Below are 21,045 nucleotides of genomic sequence, written 5' to 3'. Positions count from 1 at the left end.
TACAAGGATCTGGCAAGAGTCAGGTTACCCACCGACTGCAGCTCGAGTCTGCACACCTTCACTACTGTACCTTTGTATTTCTTGACACATTACATCAGGGGCTAATCCATTAAGACACTTAAAAATAGCTTTTAAAAATTAGAAATGTATAAAATGATCAAAACTCATCATGTTATATTTTTGAGTAATATGGCAGTGATGATGCTTCATTGGTTTTTGATCGAATATCTTTAGTGATTGTTTATATCATTGTTTTTCAACCACTGTGCCGTGAGATACAGTCTGGTGTGCTGTAGGAGATGATGTAATTTCACCTATTTGGGTTAAAAATATTTTTTGCAAACCAGTAATAATAATCTGCAAATGTGCCGTTGTTGAGTGTTGGTGCTGTCTAGAGCTCGGCAGAGTAACCATGTTGTACTCTTCCATATCAGTAGATGGCAGCAGGTAGCTAATTGCTTTGTAGATGTCGGGAACATGGTTTGTCGTTACAATATGTAGACGACAGCCTGCAGGTAAAAAGGTATCTAATGCGTAAACCAAAAATAAACAAAAGGCGAGTGCCGCTAAGAAAAGGCATTGAAGCTTAGGGAAGGCTATGCAAAACGAAACTAAAACTGAACTGGTTGCAAAGTAAACAAAAACAGAATGCTGGACGACAGCAAAGATTTACAGCGTGTGGAGCAGACAGCGTCCACAAAGTATATCTGCACATGACATGACAATCAACAATGTCCCCGCAAAGAAGGATAGCGACAACTTAAATAGTCTTGGTTGCTAAAATAAAACAGGTGCGCGTAATAGCACTCAAGGAAGACATGAAACTGCTACAGGGAAATACCAACAAAACAGGAAAAGCCACCAAAATAGGAGCGCAAGACAAGAACTAAAACACTACACACAGGAAAATACCAAAAAACTCCAAATAAGTCACGGCGTGATGTGACAGTACTTTGAGACAAGCGCTAAAGTGATGCATGCTTTGTTCATACTTGCCAACCCTTCCGATTTTCCAGGGAGACTCCCGAATTTCAGTGCCCCTACCGAAAATCTCCCGGGGCAACCATTCTCCTGAATTTCTCCCGATTTCCACCCGAACAACAATATCGGGGGCGTGCCTTTTAGCGTCCTCTACAACCTGTCGTCACGCCCTGTTTTCCTCCATACAAACAGCGTGCCGGCCCTGTCACATGATATATGCGGCTTGTACACACACACAAGTGAATGCAAGCATACTTTATCAACAGCCATACAGGTCACACTGAGGGTGGCCGTATACACAACTTTAACACTGTTACAAAAATGCACCACACTGTGAACCAACACCAAACAAGAATGACAAACACATTTCGGGAGAACATCCGCACCGTAACACAACATAAACACAACAGAACAAATACCCAGAACCCCTTGCAGCACTAATTCTTCCGGGACGCTACAATATACACCGCCGCTACCACCAAACCCTGACACCCGCCCCAACCCCACCCACCTGCCTCCACATTTTGTCAATGAAAAAAATGTGCCTTGGCTCAAAAAAGGTTGAAAAACACTGGTTTATATAACCACAATAGAGGCTTCACTACACATTCCGTGGCCTGTCCCCAGACCATGGCACAATAAGACATCCATCCATTTTCTACCGCTTGTCCTTTATGGGGTCGCGGGGGATGCTGGAGCCTATCCCAGCTGCACATGGGCGGAAGGCGGACCCTGGACAAGTCATATGGGATAAAATCATTGCATGCATGTAAACGTGTGCAGCTTGAACAGACAAACAAAGTCTACTAAGCCTGAAACTGTTTATATTTCTTTTTATGGTCTTAGTTTCAGGATTTCGCAAGCCTCATGAAATGACATGGCGGGCCACTTGAAATGACGTGGCGGGCCAGATCTGGTCCCCGGGCCTTGAGTTTGACAACATTGTACGTCTTGCAAAACATTTTATAATGCTCTACTTCCTGCATGGTTATAGTCAACATGAACAACATTTTATCCCTCAGACTTCCTTGAGTGTTTTAGCAGACCGCAGTGGTCCACTGACTGACAGCAAGCACTTTTACATGACACAAGCTTTTAGTGACACTACAGTAGCAGCAAGGGGAGCACACATTTGTCAGCCAGGATGAGGAAACGGTTCTTTAAAAAAAAGTGTTTCTACGCACTTTTATAAGGCACACGTAAACTTGAATTAACTTTGACCACAGTGGGCTAACAGTGTTGATTCATTAAAAATGGGACTTTCCTGAACTTGTGTCGTTCTTTAGCTCTGCGTAACTCTATGTTTCATTTTTCTCCAAATAAATACACAACTGACTGAGTTCATATTTAGTATTTTTTAAATGATACCCAATCGAGCCATTCTGATTATTTGAATTGGTTATTCTGGTTGATAGTGGTCTTGTTCGGGTCCCGAAACAAATCACAGCGACCATGAGAGCGTTTTGTAAATCGCTGCTTTGTCAAAGTTAAAGAATTCTCACACTTTTACTCACCCAGGCTGTTGGTTGAAGACTCCATGGGGTGAAGTTTGACATATGAAGAGAGACTAAAGTGGTCCAGAGTGAGGCGTGCTTCCCTTGCCCAGAGAGAGAGAGGGAGAGAGGGGAGTGGCGGTCCAGAGCTCGCCTCCCTTCTGGGGGGGTGAAGCCTTCACAACAATCCACTGTAAATATTAAAAGTGTCAGATTAGCTACACAGTTATGACAAATCTTTAATCGAGTGTCCACACCTTTAGAGCAGAATTGTTATTTAGCCACAGTCCACTCGTGTTTTAGCTTTTTTGATGTGTGTAGTTTACGCCTATTTTTGGTTGATCTTTGTCGCCACCATGCGGCTACTTTTGTATTTGACGTTGATGACCACTTTTGGTCATATTAAAACATATTTACCGCTTGTTGTCTACTTTACTTAAATGTTATCGCGTCAAGTGTGTAGAAATGTTCATTAAGATTGATTTTACGGACATACAGGATTATCTCGGTTTACGCCTCATATTGTTTTTGTAACTACGGTAACATTGTTTTGACAAGAAACATTCATTACCAACAAACCAAAAAATACTCAGTTTACACACTTACGTCCATTGTTCAAGTTCTGTTATTTACCGCAAATTGTCCAATAATTAAAAACAAAACGGAACTATTGTTTTCGTTAAGGGGACGTGTTTGAGGGTAGAACCCGGAAATCAGTCGACTTTCCAACATGGTGACACCCATGAAGACTAATCTCTGAAGGAGACATGTAACACAGGGTGAGTATTTTACGAAACATGAAGTAAACGGAGAAAATAGTATATTACTTGTGTTAGTTATTTAACCTAACCGGTATTTAGTATCCATTCCCAGATCAGTATTACTTATAGTGTTCATAATTCATAGTTACTAACAACTAAATGTGTTCATTAAAAAAAAAAGGGAAACTGATTAAAAAAATAGTGTGTTGACTACCTTATGTTTTCCCCATGTAGTTCCGATGTTTTTCTATTGACATCACCATCATGAAGGGTGCAAACTGTCTGGTCCAGCTGCAGAGGCTTATTAGGCTGCTGGGCCAGTCCGCCTCTTCTGCAGCCCAATATGGGGCTCTGCCCCAATTTGGTCATCCTCATGTACTGCACAACACACAATACCAGGTAAACACTGCACATTTAAGACTTGAGATCAATTCCATGGATGTAGATGTAAAGTTCTTACATTATCATGCTAGATGCTGAGGCGTTTCCACTGCAGCCCTCTGTGCTCTAAAGGTCGGCGAGTGCCGGCAGAATTCGTCAGTAAGGGCGAGAGCGAGAACCAATCTGTGGTCCTTCCGGACCTCTTTGAGCAGCTGGCCCCGGATATCAAAAGCAAGGCCTCCTTCACCAAGGTGGTGGAATTCTTCAACAAGGCCGACGTGAGACGGCGGGGTCACGTGGAGTTTATCTACGCTGCTCTTAAGAGGATGCCCGAGTTTGGCGTGGAGAAAGACTTGGCCGTCTACAACAAGCTCCTGGATGTTTTTCCCAAGGAGGTGTTTGTGCCCACAAACTTCATCCAGCGCATGTTCAACCACTACCCCCGACAGCAGGAGTGTGCGGTGCAGATACTAGAACAGATGGAGAACTATGGTGTGTGTCCAACAAAGAAAGTTCTCAAACATTATATTTTCCAGAGCTGGAATTCATTTTTTCTTTTTTTTTTTTACAGGAATCACACCGAACATGGAAACTAAGGTGCTGCTGGTGCAGATATTTGGAGAGAAGGGTCATCCTGTGAGGAAATACCAGCGCATAATGTACTGGTTCCCTAGATTCAAACACGCCAACCCCTTCCCCATCCCACATCAGCTGCCCGAAGACTCAGTGGATCTGGCTCGCTTCAGCCTCAAGCGCATCGCCAATGACCTGGATGCTGCTGTCACTGTTTATCAGGTGAGTAGTTAAAGCTACAACATATGTAGAAGCCTTTTTTTATAGGAGGGATATAATTGTTGTCCTCACCAGATGCCCATCGTCACAGAGAGTGGGAATCAGACCACTCTTCCACTTATAGTAGGTATGTGCACACTTCTTTCTTTCCATTACTCACTGTCATGCATGTTGACAGTTTGTTGTGCTTCATCAGGCATCCAGAGTCCCAACCAGATGGAGCTCCTAGCCAAACATAACCCCAGCAAGCCAGTGTTTGTGGAGGGACCCTTCCGGCTGTGGCTGAGGAAAACGTGTGTCCACTATTACATTCTCCGAGCTGACCCCACGCCGCCCGAGGAGAAGGTGACACAAACTATGGGTCAAAGCTTTTCTCAGCTCGGCTGACTCTTCAGTGTTTCTCCAGGTGGAGGAACCCTATGATCCAGAGCGCTCCTTCGGCTACCCTCTGCAGCTCGACCTCAGCTATGACCGTGACTTGGGAGACTTAGAGACGTTTGACGTAGAAGACCGTGAGATGTTCACATTTTGTCAGCAGCTATAAAAGTGTATCCTCTAGCGTGTGTTTGTACCCACAGTGGATGAAGGGCCTGTGTTTGCCATGTGTATGACCAGCCAGCGAGACCAGGCCACCCTCAACCAGTGGATCTCCGGCCTCCAGGAGACCAACCCTATCCTGGGTCACATCCCGACCCTTTTTCGCCTGGAATCCGGCCCCACAGAGCTCCAGGCCGGAGCCCAGAAAGACACGGACCAACATCACGGCAATGGTCCGGAAACCCAAAGGGACAAGTCCACCCTAGAAGAGGAAGAAGAGGAGCTGAAAAGTAGTAGTGGGATGACGAGGTGAGGAAGACATCCCATCATGAAGTAGGAGGAGCTGGCTCTGAATGACTCTCAATAAGTTATATGGACAAAATGCAGAAACAACAAATAAATTCACAACAAGGACGAGTCACATTTGTCTTTGTTTCCTAACCTAGCAAAATCAGACCTTACAGAAAGTAGAAAATATTTTATTTCTTGAAAGGCATTTGAAAACATTCCCTTTGAACTGGTAAACAAGACACTTGGAGAGGATCCCTTGCAGCCATTGACAAGAAGGAATTATCTCCAGCAAAGCCAATGATGCAATAAATAATAAATAAAGGTTACTGAAAAATGTGGACATTTGGCATCTCAAATACAGTATCTTTGTATTTACAACTGTCACATACCTAACCAGGGCCTATTAATTGTAGTTATTATTGTGTATTGGATGCATACAAATACAGTGGTACCTCGGTTTTTGTGTACTCCGCTTGACAAAAATGATTGCTAAAAATGTCTATTTTCATATAATGCCTGTTATAACACCGAACTTTACAAACTAGTCTGCCATTCAGAATCCCCACGCAGTTACGACTCCGAAGAATCGATAGTTTTTACAGTTGGCACACTATAGACAGATGGCAGCCCGGTAATCTTTTAATCATCTTTATTGTGTGTTTGTGGGTTGTTAATTTGTTCATAGAACGCACACAGACCGATGAACAATTCCGTGTCTCTCATTTCTTCCTATTAAGCACTGTGTTCCTTGTGTGGATGGGTCCTTCGAGCGCACTACGTATTTCTCAGTTTTAGGCAAATACCCTTTCAGTCTGTGCTTTTCTTATTGAGTGCGGCTGCAAAATACCCCACTACTGGGCCGAAAAATGTTACACGTGACAGCACTTTGATAAAGGTGAGAAACACTATTGAATTCGAGAAAGAACTCAGAAGTACTAAATGTATCATCTGTTACTATAGGATTGTCATGTAAAGGTTCCTAGTTAAGAGGTTTCAGAGGGAAAATATTAACAGAGGACACTACAAAAAAGGAAGCCAGGCTGCTGCTGACATATACAGTAAAGTTCAAGTGGGCAAGTTTACACATCTAACCTCTTTAAAGTTAACTTTGTAAAGGACTACACTAGAATGAAACATACTGTATAAGGTCAAGCAAACATGCTGTGTCGTAGGTTCAGCATGTGGTCAGTTTCCTTGAAGATCACACTTTTTAAAGCGTATTGCCCACCTGTGGTGTCGGTGTAAACAAGCCAGTGTTAGAAAGCTCATAGTGGCTTACAATGACAGCATAAGGCTGCTGCTGAGAGCCTCAAGGAGCTCCAGTCCAAGCCAAATATCAGTGTTGGGGTCCCGACCTGTTCTGCAACTTTATGTAATCTCATGTATAGGTTCATGCCAAATATCAGTGTTGGGGTCCCGACCTGTTCTGCAACTTTATGTAATCTCATGTGTATAACAGCTGAGTATGAAAATGTATTAAATGGTCTGACGAACCCTATTCAAAGTTTTGTCAGATTTACATCCGGACTGTGGAACCATGCCTGTATGCTGGACATAAAACACAGGTGTCAAACCCAAAGCTATATCATTGTATGTGGTTCGCAAAAACCTGGAAAAAATGTGCATCCATAACGTACTTCATTTTTTTTAAACTAAATGTATTCATTCTTTCCTTTTTGACAGAAAAATACATGTACTGCAGGCAGTTGCATAACTTTTTTAATTTAAAATGTAATAATGCAACAAATATATTATACATTCCACCAAATTTATAAAGAAATTAGTTACTCAAATATCTACTTGATTTATATTAACCATCAAATTGTATACCATAATAAAGACAATAGATTGTACAGTAAAAAACTGTTGCCAGAAATTTACTGTAACACCGAACATTTTACGGTAAAATTCTGGCAACGAAGGTGCCAGTTTTTTACCGATTTTTTATTTTTTTTTGCAGTGTACATAAAAATTTTATAAAAATGCGTAGGCAATTGTGTAATATTATATTAAGGCGACTCCTTATACATTTATATTAAAATATTATTCAGTTACAAACGGCCGTCCGAGGGCAGCCATAACTGCGATGTGGCCTCAATAAAAACTAGTTTGACAGCCCTGACATAGAATATTGTGGAGGTTTTTGTATTTCCTGATTTTAATTATTTTGTTATTCTGCTGCTTGTATTGCTTTTACTTATGTTATTGTGCTGTTTTTTCTGTGATATGGATACCCCTGGATCTGAAACAAATTATATACGTATACTTATATACATACACACAGATGCATACATATACATTTGTACACACACACACATATATATATATATATATATATATATATATATATATATATATATATATATATATATATATATATATATATGTATGTGTGTATATATATATATATATATGTATGTGTGTGTATATATATATATATATATATATATATATATATATGTATGTGTGTATATATATATATATATATGTATGTGTGTGTATATATATATATATATATATATATATATATATATATATATATATATATATATATATATGTATGTATATACAGTAAAGGCCAAAAGTTTGGACACACCTCATTCAATGCGTTTTCTTTATTTTCATTACTATTTACGTTGTAGATTGTCACTGAAGGCATCAAAATGAATGAACATGTGGAGTTATGTACTTAACAAAAAAGGTGAAATAACTGAAAACATGTTTTATATTCTAGTTTCTTCAAAATAGCCACCGTTTTCTCTGATTACTGCTTTGCACACTCTTGGCACTCTCTCGATGAGCTTCAAGCACACCTGTGAAGTGAAAACCATTTCAGGTGACTACCTCTTGAAGTTCATCGAGAGAATGCCAAGAGTGTGCGAAAAAGTAATCAGAGCAAAGGGTGGCTATTTTGAAGAAACTAGAATATAAAACATGTTTTCAGTTATTTCACCTTTTTTTGTTAAGTACATAACTCCACATGTGTTCATTCATAGTGTTGATGCCTTCAGTGACAATCTACAATGTAAATAGTCATGAAAATAAAGAAAACGCATGAATGAGGTGTCCAAACTTTTGGCCTTTACTGTACATATACACATACATATATACACACACACACACACACACACACGGCTCTTCTGTCCCCTCTCTTGAAAAAGTGATGATATTCATATAGCCTTGTCATTTATACAGTATCTATTTCACATTGTTATTCTCTATCAAATTTGTTTTGGGTTAATATTTTTTGGAATGGATCAATTTGATTTGCATTATTTCTAACGGGATAACTATTAGATTTTCGTACAATTCGAGGTACCACTGTATGCTTCTTTTTGCCCTTCTCTGTCAACACAGATTCAGATGTCTTACAAAACATGACAGGATATTAAAAAAATGATTAAGTGCTTAGAGTACTGTCAAAGATGCACAAAATAATATATACATTTCTTCAACAACAAATTATCCGTTATTGTGCTCATTGGGTGGGTTCATCCAAATACATGCCATGATTTTCCAAGCGTAGCACACTTGATGGCATGTGAAAACCTAATTAAAGTGTGTGGGCGGTGTTCAAATTCATTGTTTTGTCTTTATTTTTTTTTAAACAAAAGATCCATCCATCCATCCATTTTCTGCTGCTCATTCGAGTCCAAATCGCGGGGGTAGCAGTCTAAGCAAAGATGCCCAGACCTCCCAGTCCCCGGCCACCACCTCTAGTTCTACCGCGGGACACCGAGGAATTTCTCGCCAGCTGTGCCCTGAGGCCTCCTCTCACCTGGATATGCCCCAAACACCTCATCAGGAGGCGTTCAGGAGGCATCCGTAGTAGATGCCTGAGCCACCTCAGCTGGCTCCTCTCGACGTGAAGCAGCAGCGGCTCTACTCGGAGCCTCTCCCGGATAACCGAGCTCCTCGCCCTATCTCTGACGGTGGTCCCAGACATCCTGCGGAGGAAACTCATTTCTGCCGCTTGTATTCGCGACCTTGTCCTTTCGGTCATTACCCAAAGCTTGTGTCCATAGGTGAGGGTAGGAACGTAGACTGACCAGTAAATCGAGAGCTTTGCCTTCTGGCTCTGCTCCCTCTTCACCACAACAAACCGGTTCAGTAACTGCACCGGTCCGTCTGTCAATCTCACATTCCATTATTTCCTCACTCGTGAACAGGACCCCGAGATACTTAAACTTCTCAACTTGAGACAGAACTTCACTCCCAACCCGAGGGGGGGTGCAGTCCACCCTTTTGCGACTAAGAACCATGGCCTCAGATTTGGAGGTACTGATCCTCAAGTCAGCAGCTTCACACTCGGCTGCAAACCGCCCCAGTGAATGCTGAAGGTCCCAGCCTGATGAAGCAAACAGGACCACATCATCTGCAAAAAGCAGAGATGCGATCCTCTGTCCAACAAACTGGGAACCCTCCACACCATGACTGCGCCTAGAAATTCTGTCCATAAAGATAACAAACAGGACCGGTGACAAATGGCAGCCCTGGCGCAGTTCAACGTCTGACATGACCGAATGACCTGTAGCAACGGACTGTGGACCCCGTACTCCTGGAGCACCCCGCACAGGATACCGCCAGGGACACGATCGAATGCCTTTTCCAAATCCACAAAACACATGTCGACTGGTTGAGCAAACTCCCATGACCTCTCCAATACCCTAGCGAGGGTTTAAAGATGGTCCTTTTGTTTCACGGCAAGGATGAAAACTGCATTGTTCCTCCTGAATCCAAAGCTCGACTCACGGCTGGAATAAACTATCCCCGGGTGGCTGAGGAGTGTGATCCCTCTATAATTGGAACACACCCTACGGTCCCTCTTATTGAAAAGAGGACACCACTACCCCAATCTGCCAATCCAGATGTACTGCCCCAGACTTTCACGCGATGTTGAAGAAACAAATGAAGACAATAAATAAACAAGGTAGAGTTATGTAGAGTTACTCTCTTCTGATTGGGGCGGTGGGGGGGACCTGCACGTACGTCACTTCCCATATGTTTCTGTAAAACAAATGTGAGGAAAAACACATGTTAGTATAAATATACTTCATAAAAAAATTTCGGCTGCAATTTACAAAGGGAAACATACATTTTTGATACCCTGCTGATTTGGTAAGTTTAACCCTTTATAAAGTTTATTGTAAGAGAGACAGAATAAGGAAAAAGGTATTTGATTATTTACAAACCAACAAGAAAAATGGTGGTGTCTGTCCGTGAAGCACACAAATTAGCAACTTTTCCATTCAAACCTCTCCCGACACCATGGGCAAGACCAAAGAGCTGTCAAAGGACCTCAAAGAAAAGATTGTGGACCTACACAAGACAGGAATTGATTTAAAGACCAACATAAAGCTTTTGTTGAGAAATAGACTAAAATTGGTGCATCCCATCCATCTATTTTTACCACTTGTTCTTCTCTGGATTGTTGGGGGGCTGGAGCTCATCTCAAATAATGGGTTGATCATCAACATCTGAATGAATCAAACAAGGCTTTGGAGAATGTGATGCGGTCACATGATGACACCAGCATTGAAATCTTGGGCATCACACGGACTTAACGTTTTTGGAGGCAGACAAATGCAGAAGATCATTCCAAAAACAGCATCCCAATTGTCAAACATGGAAATGAAAAACGTTCTGCTTTGGGCTTTTTTTTGGACCAAAATCGCCACAGAGCTTTGCAACCCTGTGACCAACTGTAAAAAAAACTTCTGATCTCTGTGCTTGTCAACAAGGGGTTTCTACACCAACAACTAAATCATAAGCAAATACTTATTCCCCCTTATATTTTGACATTCTGTCTCTCTGTTACAATGAAACTAGGGCTGCAACGATTAATCGACTTAATCGATTGATTTGATTTGGAAAAAAAGCTTTGAATTATATTCTGTTGCTTTGATTAATCGTTTTAAGAGAGTAAAAAATAAAAAGCATATTAAATCTGGACTGCAGTGAGTGCCCAGAGCTATAAATATGTGGACATAGATTCCACACTGCCACTAAAATAGAGCGCACATGAGAGCGGAGGTTTGTGTGCGCTGTGATCTGTGTGGCAACTAACAGCTAATACTTTTTTTTTTTTTAAATTAATGCACACATGTTAAAAGAAGGAAGAATGTGGCAGCAGAAAAATCTTTATTTTAATCTTTTCCCCCCAAAATACACATTGAAGCTACAAAGTGTGTTTTACCCGATTACTTGATTAATCAAACAAACTAATCAATAGATTACTTGATTACTAGAGATGTCCGATAATATCGGCCTGTCGATATATTATCGGCCGATAAATGCGTTAAAATGTAATATCGGAAATTACCGGTATCGGGGTTTTTTTATCATCGGTATCGTTTTTTGGGGTTTTTTTTTTTTAAATTAAATCAACATAAAAAACACAATATACACTTACAATTGGTGTACCAACCCAAAAGACCTTCCTCCCCCATTTACACTCACACACACAAGGGTTGTTTCTTTCTGTTATTAATATTCTGGCTCCTACATTATATGTCAATATATATCAATACAGTCTGCAAGGGATACAATCCGTAAGCACACATGATTGTGGGTGCTGCTGGTCCACTAATAGTACTAACCTTTAACAGTTAATTTTACTAATTTTCATTAAATACTAGTTTCAATGTAACTATTTTTATATTGTTTTACTTTCTTTTTTATTCAAGAAAATGTTTTTAATTTATTTATCTTATTATTATTTTTTTTTAAAGTACCTTATCTTCACCATACCTGGTTGCCCAAATTAGGCATAATAATGTGTTAATTCCACGACTGTATATATCGGTTGATATCAGTATCGGTAATTAAAGAGTTGGACAATATCAGAATATCGGCAAAAAGCCATTATCGGACATCCCTATCGATTACAAAAATAATCGATAACTGCAGCCTTAAAAACCACCACAAAAATCTGGATTGTTTATATCTTTTTTTAAGGGAACAAAACTGCGGAATAAACAGGGTCAAATACTAATTTCCCCCTCTATACATTTAACCACATGTCATGATGTCAATGTAACACAGGTAAAAAAAAAAAGTTTTTATAGCAGGGGTCTCCCACCCATCGCTCGCGAGGGAGTTAACATCCATCCATTTTTATCGGCGTGTCCCTCTCGGAGCCGCAGGGGGGAGTTGGAGCCTTTCGCTGCTGCACTCGTGCGGAAAGCAGGGTACACCCTGAACAAGTCGCCACCTCATCGCAAGGCCAACACAGATAACGTAAAATAACAAAAGCGCAACACCATAAGAAAATGTAAATACAAAAATGTTAGAGCGACAAAAATAACTTAAATTGCATGCATTTATTTGTGACAAATAAAGTCAGTAGTCAATGGAGAAGAGATGGGGAGAAGCAAAGTGTGCCTGAGTGAGGAGCAGACATAGCGCTGTTTGCACTTACAACCTAGGAAAGATGCTACGTTCGCATAAACTCTGTGGAAAGTCTAGTAATTTGTTGGACAGACAGATGAGAAACGGCAACAAAAGTATCAATCAATTTGGCTAGTATCGATCCGATACCAATACCCACCTTGGTATCGACACTATCGGTACAGACATCGATACGCCCAGTGTGCAGAACTCATTGTATATTGCTTGCACTATTGGAATTAGTCACCTCTTGACAAAGCAAAATACTGATGCCACTACGACATGAGGTGTCCGGGCTGGTCTGTCTGTGTTAAAATGATCAAATTTCACCTAATAGTTCTGAATAGTACTAGTTATTTACTACAAATAGTATAGCATTGTTATCTGTCTCCAGGGGCGCCGCTAGGGAATTTGGGCCCCATGAAAATAATCTTTACAGGGCCCCCAACACAGTGTCATTATTTTTTCTGTATTATAATTTCATCATCATTAGGGGCCTCTCTGGGCCCCCCTCCATCATGGGCCCCTAGAATCCGTCTCCTTTACCCCCCCTTTTTGGCGCCCCTGTCTGTCTCTATCAGCGACCCATAGTGAAAGGCAGAGAAAAGAGTCACCATGGCAACTACAGAACTACAACACATTCAAGGTATAAAGTGTATTAAGGCATGAGGATGGCATCTTACCCTGCAGAGTAGCTCCATGCTGCTGAAGCTGGCTGGTGAAAAAGCGCTCCCGTTGGGACACCTGCTCATCCCAGGCCTCCAAGATGCATCGTCGCTCGGTGGGCTCCAGGGTGAGTGTGTGCGGGTGTGCCTCCTCGATATGTGCCCGGACCCCCTCCAGGCTGTGGGAGTACTGAAGGTTACCGCACACCATGCAGACCAGCAGCTGGTTGAGGGGGTCGTAGTCCATGAGGTAGATGTTCCTCCACGTGGGCTCTGATATGAAACCCTCCTCACTGCCGGGATGGTGCTCGTCGTTGGCAAACAAAAGCTCGCCTGAGCAAGCCAGACAGACAAAATTAGCTTTTACTGACAATTCCGTCTCTTTTGATTTAAATTGTGTCAATACTTCACTTTTAAGTGGCACTGTGTAATCTGAGTAGGCCTCAGTCTGCATTGAATTGCTGCAACAAAACAAAAACATTTGATGTGGCAACTATAACACACAAAATACCAAGACCAGCAAAATAAAGTACCTGATGAGATGTTCTGACTCTTCACTTAAAGGATCGGAGGTCAACCACTGATTGGAATCCTGATGTGATAACAACACAAAGTGCATTGTATGTGAAACAGTTACGTTAAATAAGCTTAAAGTTTGCCTTTATCAGGCTAGAATCAATGTTGGCCAACTACTCAAAGGGAATACAATCCCAATAACACAGTCAAATAGACTTTTTAAAAAGATATTTCAATGTGAAGATGACAAATTGGGCCTGAATTTTAACATATCGTCATTTCAACTTGCAATAGCAGCTTTTTGACAACGAGATTAGTGTGTGACGTTGCCACGGTGGCCCCGGCTGACCTACTTCAGCAGCCCTGAACATCTCTGTAAATATTTTTTTTTTTTTAATGAAGAAATATTTATTGTCAATAGGTTGTACCTGCAGGATGGGTTTGCAGTTGGAAGCTGTCCTGGGAGCCATCCCCTGATCCCCAACAGCCTTCCTGGCTCTTTGCTCCTTCTTTTTGATCCTCCAGTACTCCCTCTTCCTCTTCTGAAAGTCCTCCTTGGACTCCCTAGGAAGAGGCTTCGGAGGACCCACAGTACTTAAAAGTCCTAGTGCTTGGAAATGTTTTGTGCTCTGGGTGATTTTAATCGGACGCAGAGTGGTGTTTGTGGAAGGGCCAGGGGGTTCGATAGGGTGCAGATTAATGCTGGAAAGAGGATTTTCCGGGGGCTTTAGGGTCGGGAGGAAATCATTGCTTCTGGATATCCACTTAAGTGAAGCTGACGTTGTGTATGGCTCGTTCACATCACATGGCTCACTGGTGACGGTGGGCTTTACTTTGATTGTGTCCACTGACTGCTCGGCACTACAAGACAAGGACCCGAGAACCAGTCGAACGGGAATTTTTCTCCCTGTAGAAAAGGAAGGGATGGAGGCTTTGGGGAGAAGTTTTGCAGGGGACTTCACAACTTTGATGGATTTGATGGCAAGAGCTGGGCCCTGAAAGGCAAAACACAAAATGATGACTTCCTGCAACATGGAGATTCACACAAGTACTGGGACATCTCAAGTTCTTCCACACTAAACCCATACAAGAACATAGAAGTTGGAAGCAAAAGACCTAAGATTTGGGGATCAATCAGAAGAACCACAAGACTTATTGATTACCAGACATTTCCTAAGACTTTTACCTTGGTGTTGGCGAGTGATAAGATCTACTCAGTTTCAAACGCTCCCCTGCGCCCCAACTTGGTACTATTTTTGCTGCTGCAGTGTCGAATCCCAGAGAGACGTTTACAGTCTCTGTTAAATTTTTACACAAAGCGCTCTAGACATGACGATTTTTAGGAAATCATAAAACAAACGGTCACCTGGTTTTTCAAACGAGCCCTCTGCTGCCTCTTCATGAGCTTCCAGTACTCCCTCTTCTGCTGCAGACTGCTCATGGCGCTCTGCTCCACTCTGTCCAATGCCTGCCGACAACCACCGATGATTTGGTTTTGTCTACTGTGCTGGCAGAGGTGATGGAGCTTGGGTGGCTCTGTAGAGCGGTAGTTTTGATTGGATACTGCCCTGGTGGGACGAAGCCTGGGGGTGTCTGCCCGATTGACCAGAGGAGTGCTTTGGGGTGAGCGCTTACATGTGGGCTGCAGGAGGACCATGTCTGAGGTAGAAAGAGGAGATGTTTGGTCGTCCTTGAAGAGGGGCTGCGTTTTGACCTCCAGTGTCAGGTCAGCAACGATGGGAGCCACAGGACTTTGATTAGGCCCTAAAGCCTCTTCTTTAATCTCAGCCTTAATGTGGGGTTCTTCGTTTTTACACTCACTGTGGACGGTGCTTAGTGACTCCTCCAGCAGTCTCTTCATGGAGGCCACAGCTAGCAGAGTGGTAGCCTGGCTGTCTGCAGCCACAGCTGGGTCTGGCTCAGGCTGGGGCACTGGAGGTGATGGGGAGGCTGGAGGTTTGAGGTCTGGACATATGGCTGCTTGAGGGACATGACTTAGGTCAGCTGCTGGTGTGGGCTCCTGTTTGATGGCATTTAAAAGTGGCGTGACAGGCTGGCTGTCGTTAAAAATAGGCGCTTGGTTTCCTGGACGCTCCACTGGAGGCCTGCTTGGTGCCACAGTGGTTGTTGCTGCTTCTTGTCTCATGGCTTTCCTCCTCTGCAGTGTTGCTGCATGTCTCGCCTCAGAGACACTTTGCCTCAGTCGGGCAGCCCGCGCAGCCCGCTGTTGCCGCTTTTTCACCCTCCAGTACTCCCGCTTTTTGGCCATCCTATTCTCCTCCGTTAATACTGGATCCAAGGCGAGCACGCTATTTGACACGGCCATTCTCATGACACAACCACCCTGGGGCAGAGTCCCAAGAAGGGAATTCTGCTGTGTTTGAGGACGAGTAAGAGTGAGATGGCTGTTGGCACTTGGAATGGCTGATGTGTTTGTGCTTTTAGTGGCCACTCTAGCAAGGGACACGTTCACCTGAGGGAGGTGCTGCTTGACACAAAGAGGTCTCCACTGAGCATCAACAGGATTTGGAGTGTGAAGCCTTTCACCACTTTTAGATGTGTTTTGATATAGGGGAACAAACTGAGGAACGTTATCAGACACCGTCCCATCTTCTTTGATGAAACCCCCGATGATTTCAGACGCTTGGCGCAGGCTGCTTCCTGACGACTGGGCCAGTGCTCGGGCCCTCCTCATGTCCTCCAGGATGTTCTGGTAGCGTCGGACACGTCGCATCAGGGTGTCTTTCTCCTTGAGTCTGGCCTTGGCCTCCATGGTCATCTTTGCGCGCTGTTCTCTCTTTTTAACCCGCCAGTACTCCCTTTGTTTTGCAATGATCTGCTCCGGTGTGTCGCAGGAGTCTATTCTAAGAACGTGTCTCATGTTAAAAGTTGATGTCAGACATAATGATTTAAGTTTTAGATGTCTTTGAGCTTCTATAAATCTCTGCCGAGGTGTTCTGCATCTGGGAATCCCTCGAGGGACAGAAGACAGTACAAGATTTGGAGACTTCCTCCCCGAGTTCCCATCAGGAATCCCCATTTTGGAGGCTGTATTCCTATAGGACGTTTGTGTTTTCACCTTTGCAAGAGGATGAGCAGCTTCAGTTCTCTTAGATGTGACATTTCTGTTCTGCGTCCACTCCCTAGCTTTGGCGAGCTTTGCGGCCATCTTGGCTCGCTGCTCTCGTTTTTTCATCCGCCAGTGCTCTCTGCGTCGTGCCGCCCTCTCCTCCTCAGACTGGAGTATAGAGAGAGAGTTGGCATTGTTACTTCTCCTTTGAGGTGCTGTGTCTTCAGTTTTGATAAGTGCAAGGTCACACGGAGAGGGCACATCAGGAGGTGAAGGTTTCTGAGAGCATAACGTAATGTGTGTCGTCTGGTGTGATCTGAGTTGCGGTGTGTTTTTAGCTTTGCTGCCATTGGTCAACCTGGTCACAACCCTCTCAGTGGTTTTGGACCTCTGAGACACAGATGAAGTAGAATTCCCCCCCACGGGAGCACTCAGACGGGAAACTTTAACCAAACTCTCCTGCACTGGTTTCTCTCTCTGCCCCGAAAGCCGGGCTCTCTGTTGTCGCTTCTGGGTTCGCCAGTATTCCCTTCTGCGTGCCAAAGTGGCATCGTCGTAATCGGAGGCAGGTCTGTACCGCTGAGATGCAGATCCACCTTTCCGTTTGATGCATGGCATGCTGTTGCCAGCTTGGACGCCCGTCAGATCTCATCAAAATGGCTGGTCACATGGATCCATTCATTCATTCCTCAATGACACAACTTGGTCTTCTTCATGATGTCATACTGGGGACAGCATCACATTGGGAATCAGGTGTTCTGAAGGAAGAGGAAGCAGATCAAACATTAGGCATTATGTTCAGTGAGAATAGAACAATTACTATATGAATCTCCCCTTAGTTTCCCTGTGAACAACAATAAATATTAGTGTTGTCAAATGATCCTTTTAAATCAGATTAATCACATTTTAGAATTTGGATTAATCATGAATAATCACAGTTTATTACTCACGTGCATTATTTAAATAAAATCTACAAAAGAGCCCAATATTTGGACACAAATGCAATGTTATTGTCAGAATGTTATACAGGTGTTTACTTGAATGAATGTCATTTATTTGCTGAAAACTTGGTAACAGTTTTTAAGTGAAATTTGCCAGCGAGCACACCAGTCGGGGTCTACTCACTCATCTTTAAACTGACATATGCATTGACCTCATCACTGACCGTATAACGACCAGCGCTGCCTTTAGGGTAACCATCCGCTGTTAAGGTAAAGAAGCATGTAAGGTCAAAATAAGATCAATACATAATTGATGCAATATTTTTTGTGAGGAATCACGAGTGACATTGTTATTTTTGGAAGTCCTTACTAATATACACTACTAAAAAAAATGCAAGGGATATTCATGGACAATAACTTTTCCAGGTGAACATAATTTGAATTCTCTAAATACGGGGACATCGTGTCTAAAGCCTTGCAATAGCTGTTGATCAATTGTTTGGTGTCGTCTTTGTTTTGTGATGTCAAAATGCAAACAGCATGATGTAGAGGACTGTTTAGATATCAATTTTAAATCAAACCAGGACATGTATTAGTCCATTTGTGGATCACACCTGTAAAGATTATACAGTCGCCCCACCCCATCGAGCGTCGAAGTTTGCTGTTTCACTCTATTGCAGATTATTAGCCTAAAGTAGGCATTTTCAACCATAACAATGGCTAAATGAGCTACAAATGTCAACACTACAGTAGTATTGGCCACTAAATGCTGTTCAGTATTGTGGCCACAGATTGGCCACAAACCTTGATGCTTGAACCATCTCTCGAGGTCTGAGAACTTCAGGGAGTGGTTCCCCACTGGTGCTTAGAGTCAGGTCGAAACATGGTGAGACTGTGTTTCAGTTTCATGCTCTTAATATCTGGAATAGTCTTCCAGAAGATGTAAGATGGGCCTCAACGTTGGCAATGTTCAAATCCAGGCAGAAAACACTTGTATTTAATTGTACAAATGACAACTGAAAGTATTTTAGCTACACTATATGATTGATTTTAATTCTAATTATGACTATTTTTATCCATCCATCCATCTTCTTCCGCGAGGGCAGCAGCCTAAGCAGGGAAGCCCAGACTTCCCTCTCCCCAGCCACTTCGTCCAGCTCTGCGATCCCGAGGCGTTCCCAGGCCAGCCGGGAGACATAGTCTTCCCAACGTGTCCTGGGTCTTCCCCGTGGCCTCCTACCGGTCGGACATACCATAAACACCTCCCTTGGGAGGCGTTCGGGTGGGATCCTGGCCAGATGCCCGAACCACCTCATCTGGCTCCTCTCGATGTGGAGGAGCAGTGGCTTTACTTTGAGCTCCTCCCGGATGGCAGAGCTTCTCACCCTACCTCTAAGGGAGGGCCCCGAAACTCATTTCGATCATAACCCAAAGCTCATGACAATAGGTGAGGATGGGAACGTAGATCGACCGGTAAATTGAGAGCCTTGCCTTCCGGCTCAGCTCCTTCTTCGCCACAACGGATCGATATAGCGTCCGCATTACTGAAGACGCCGCACCGATCCGCCTGTCAATCTCACGACTATTTTTATGATTATTTTATTTTCTGATTTTAAATTTAACTTATGATTATTTTATATTTTTATTTTTGCCTTCTTGTAACTTTATGCATATCACTTTAATTGCATTGTGTACGAATTGTGCTCTATAAATAAAGTTGCCATGACTGTGACATCCTCTGTATTCTCTAAAAATCTGAATGAATCTCACAGTAATAAATACAAACATACTTTCTCATAAAACAAGAAATATCACATGTTTGTCCACTTTATGTAAGGTTTGAGATGATACATGATGTACACACTGAGACTATTAAAAATGGCTAACAGTTGTATTTTTTCACCTACACGTCTTGTTCAACGTAAAAGAAGCCGGAAGTACAAAGGAGTCAGGGTACACTGCCCCTTTAAACGTGTCCTTTTTTTTTAATCACTCTACATTTCTGCCCGTTGACGACAAATATTTACCATTAATCGAACGTTTTCTTGGTTGGTTCAAAACGAAGTCGGCAGAGGACTCTGGCACGTTTAAATACACACTAGCGTAAAGAAGACCCGAGTGCGCCATTGGAGCAGGCTACAAGCTATGTCTCTCAATGGACATCTTCCTCCTCTTGTCCTCGCCGTCTGCCTGCGCCTACCAGCGAAAAAGAACCCGCGAAAGCAATTAAAGCATGCACGGTCATTTACCTTTTCTTTGGGTTACATCTAACTTTGTCCCCAGGGCGGCTAGGTTTAGGGGAAGGTTTTTTCTTGTTTTGTGGCGCGAGGACAGATCAGGCAGGACACACTGCAGCTCGCTTCCGCCAGCCAACCGTGCTCGGGCTCCCTTGACAACGCACACAAGTACCAGGATGTTGGACCTCAGTGCGTGTGTGTGTGCGTGTGCGTGTGTGTGTGTGGCCGCCATTCTTCACAATGCTATCATAACAAATGTCCATTATCTAATTGATAGGACAAATGTCCCTGCACCAAAGGCCTACATACACACCCAGGATGCATTCTAGACACACAAAATACGTAAGAAGGACATTGAGTAATGCATGATTTGATTGTCCAACTTGGAAGAGCAGGACAAAGTGCCATTGATTGACTGACTGACTGACTCACCAGCTGACCTATATTTGACATGCACTGCAAAAAAAAACATATGTCAACAACGCTGTGGCGTGCCGTCAAGGCCAGATAGGGCTTCTCTGCTGGCCTAACATAACCAGAAATCATGATCATAATTAAAGATAAAAGTAATATTTAATTTATTTTCCCTTACTATCTAAAAGTATTGGCAGCACGGTGGAACAGGGGTTAGTGCATGTGCCTCACAATACGAAGGTCCTGAGTAGTCCTGGGTTCAATCCTGGGCTGGGGATCTTTCTATGTGGCGTTTGCATGTTCTCCCCGTGACTGCGTGGGTTCCCTCCGGGTACTTCGGCTTCCTCCCACCTCCAAAAACATGCACATGGGGATAAGTTGATTGGCAAAACTGAATTGGCCCTAGTGTGTGAATGTGAGTGTGAATGTTGTCTGTCTATCTGTGTTGGCCCTGGGATGAGGTGGCGACTTGTCCAGGGTGCTCCAGCACCCCCCGTCACCCCAAAAGGGACAAGCGGTAGAAAATGGATGGATGGATGGATGGATCTAAAACCAAAACAAACAGGCTAAAGAACAG

At 43.0% G+C, this 21,045-nt stretch overlaps 3 protein-coding genes across 4 annotated transcripts in view; 1 reads left to right on the top strand and 2 right to left on the bottom strand.

Moving 5' to 3' along the window:
• eml3 (EMAP like 3) overlaps positions 1-3,560 on the bottom strand; it is a 40,293-nt gene extending 36,733 nt beyond the window's left edge. Inside the window, exons 1-2 of one of the 2 annotated variants that reach the window (XM_061960006.2) lie at positions 3,450-3,560; positions 2,496-2,665 (exon numbers count right to left, since the gene is read on the bottom strand). In XM_061960006.2, coding sequence (XP_061815990.2) covers positions 2,496-2,520 — 25 coding nt within the window. In that variant the 5' untranslated portion in view covers positions 2,521-2,665; positions 3,450-3,560. The remainder of the gene's footprint in view (positions 1-2,495; positions 2,666-3,449) is intronic. The other variant, XM_061960008.2, reaches the window with a different exon arrangement.
• ecsit (ECSIT signaling integrator) lies at positions 3,160-6,625 on the top strand. Its single transcript, XM_061960013.2, has 8 exons — positions 3,160-3,253; positions 3,470-3,634; positions 3,709-4,108; positions 4,188-4,411; positions 4,484-4,535; positions 4,605-4,753; positions 4,815-4,920; positions 4,987-6,625. Exons 2-8 carry the CDS (start codon positions 3,500-3,502, stop codon positions 5,256-5,258), a joined length of 1,338 nt encoding a protein of 445 aa, XP_061815997.2. The 5' UTR covers positions 3,160-3,253; positions 3,470-3,499; the 3' UTR covers positions 5,259-6,625.
• Positions 6,626-8,351: 1,726 nt separating this feature from the next.
• On the bottom strand, positions 8,352-20,354 carry LOC133605612 (uncharacterized). The gene is made up of 7 exons (XM_061958839.2): positions 20,067-20,354; positions 15,173-17,634; positions 14,235-14,801; positions 13,824-13,882; positions 13,702-13,751; positions 13,309-13,623; positions 8,352-10,243 (listed from the first exon to the last, which is right to left on the bottom strand). Exons 2-7 carry the CDS (start codon positions 17,492-17,494, stop codon positions 10,227-10,229), a joined length of 3,330 nt encoding a protein of 1,109 aa, XP_061814823.2. The 5' UTR covers positions 17,495-17,634; positions 20,067-20,354; the 3' UTR covers positions 8,352-10,226.
• Between the last annotated feature and the right edge of the window lie 691 nt (positions 20,355-21,045).

This window comes from Nerophis lumbriciformis, linkage group LG05, assembly GCF_033978685.3.
Source record: "Nerophis lumbriciformis linkage group LG05, RoL_Nlum_v2.1, whole genome shotgun sequence".
In the NCBI taxonomy this organism is placed as follows: Eukaryota; Metazoa; Chordata; class Actinopteri; order Syngnathiformes; family Syngnathidae; genus Nerophis; species Nerophis lumbriciformis.
This window is presented reverse-complemented; position numbering and strand designations above follow the sequence as displayed.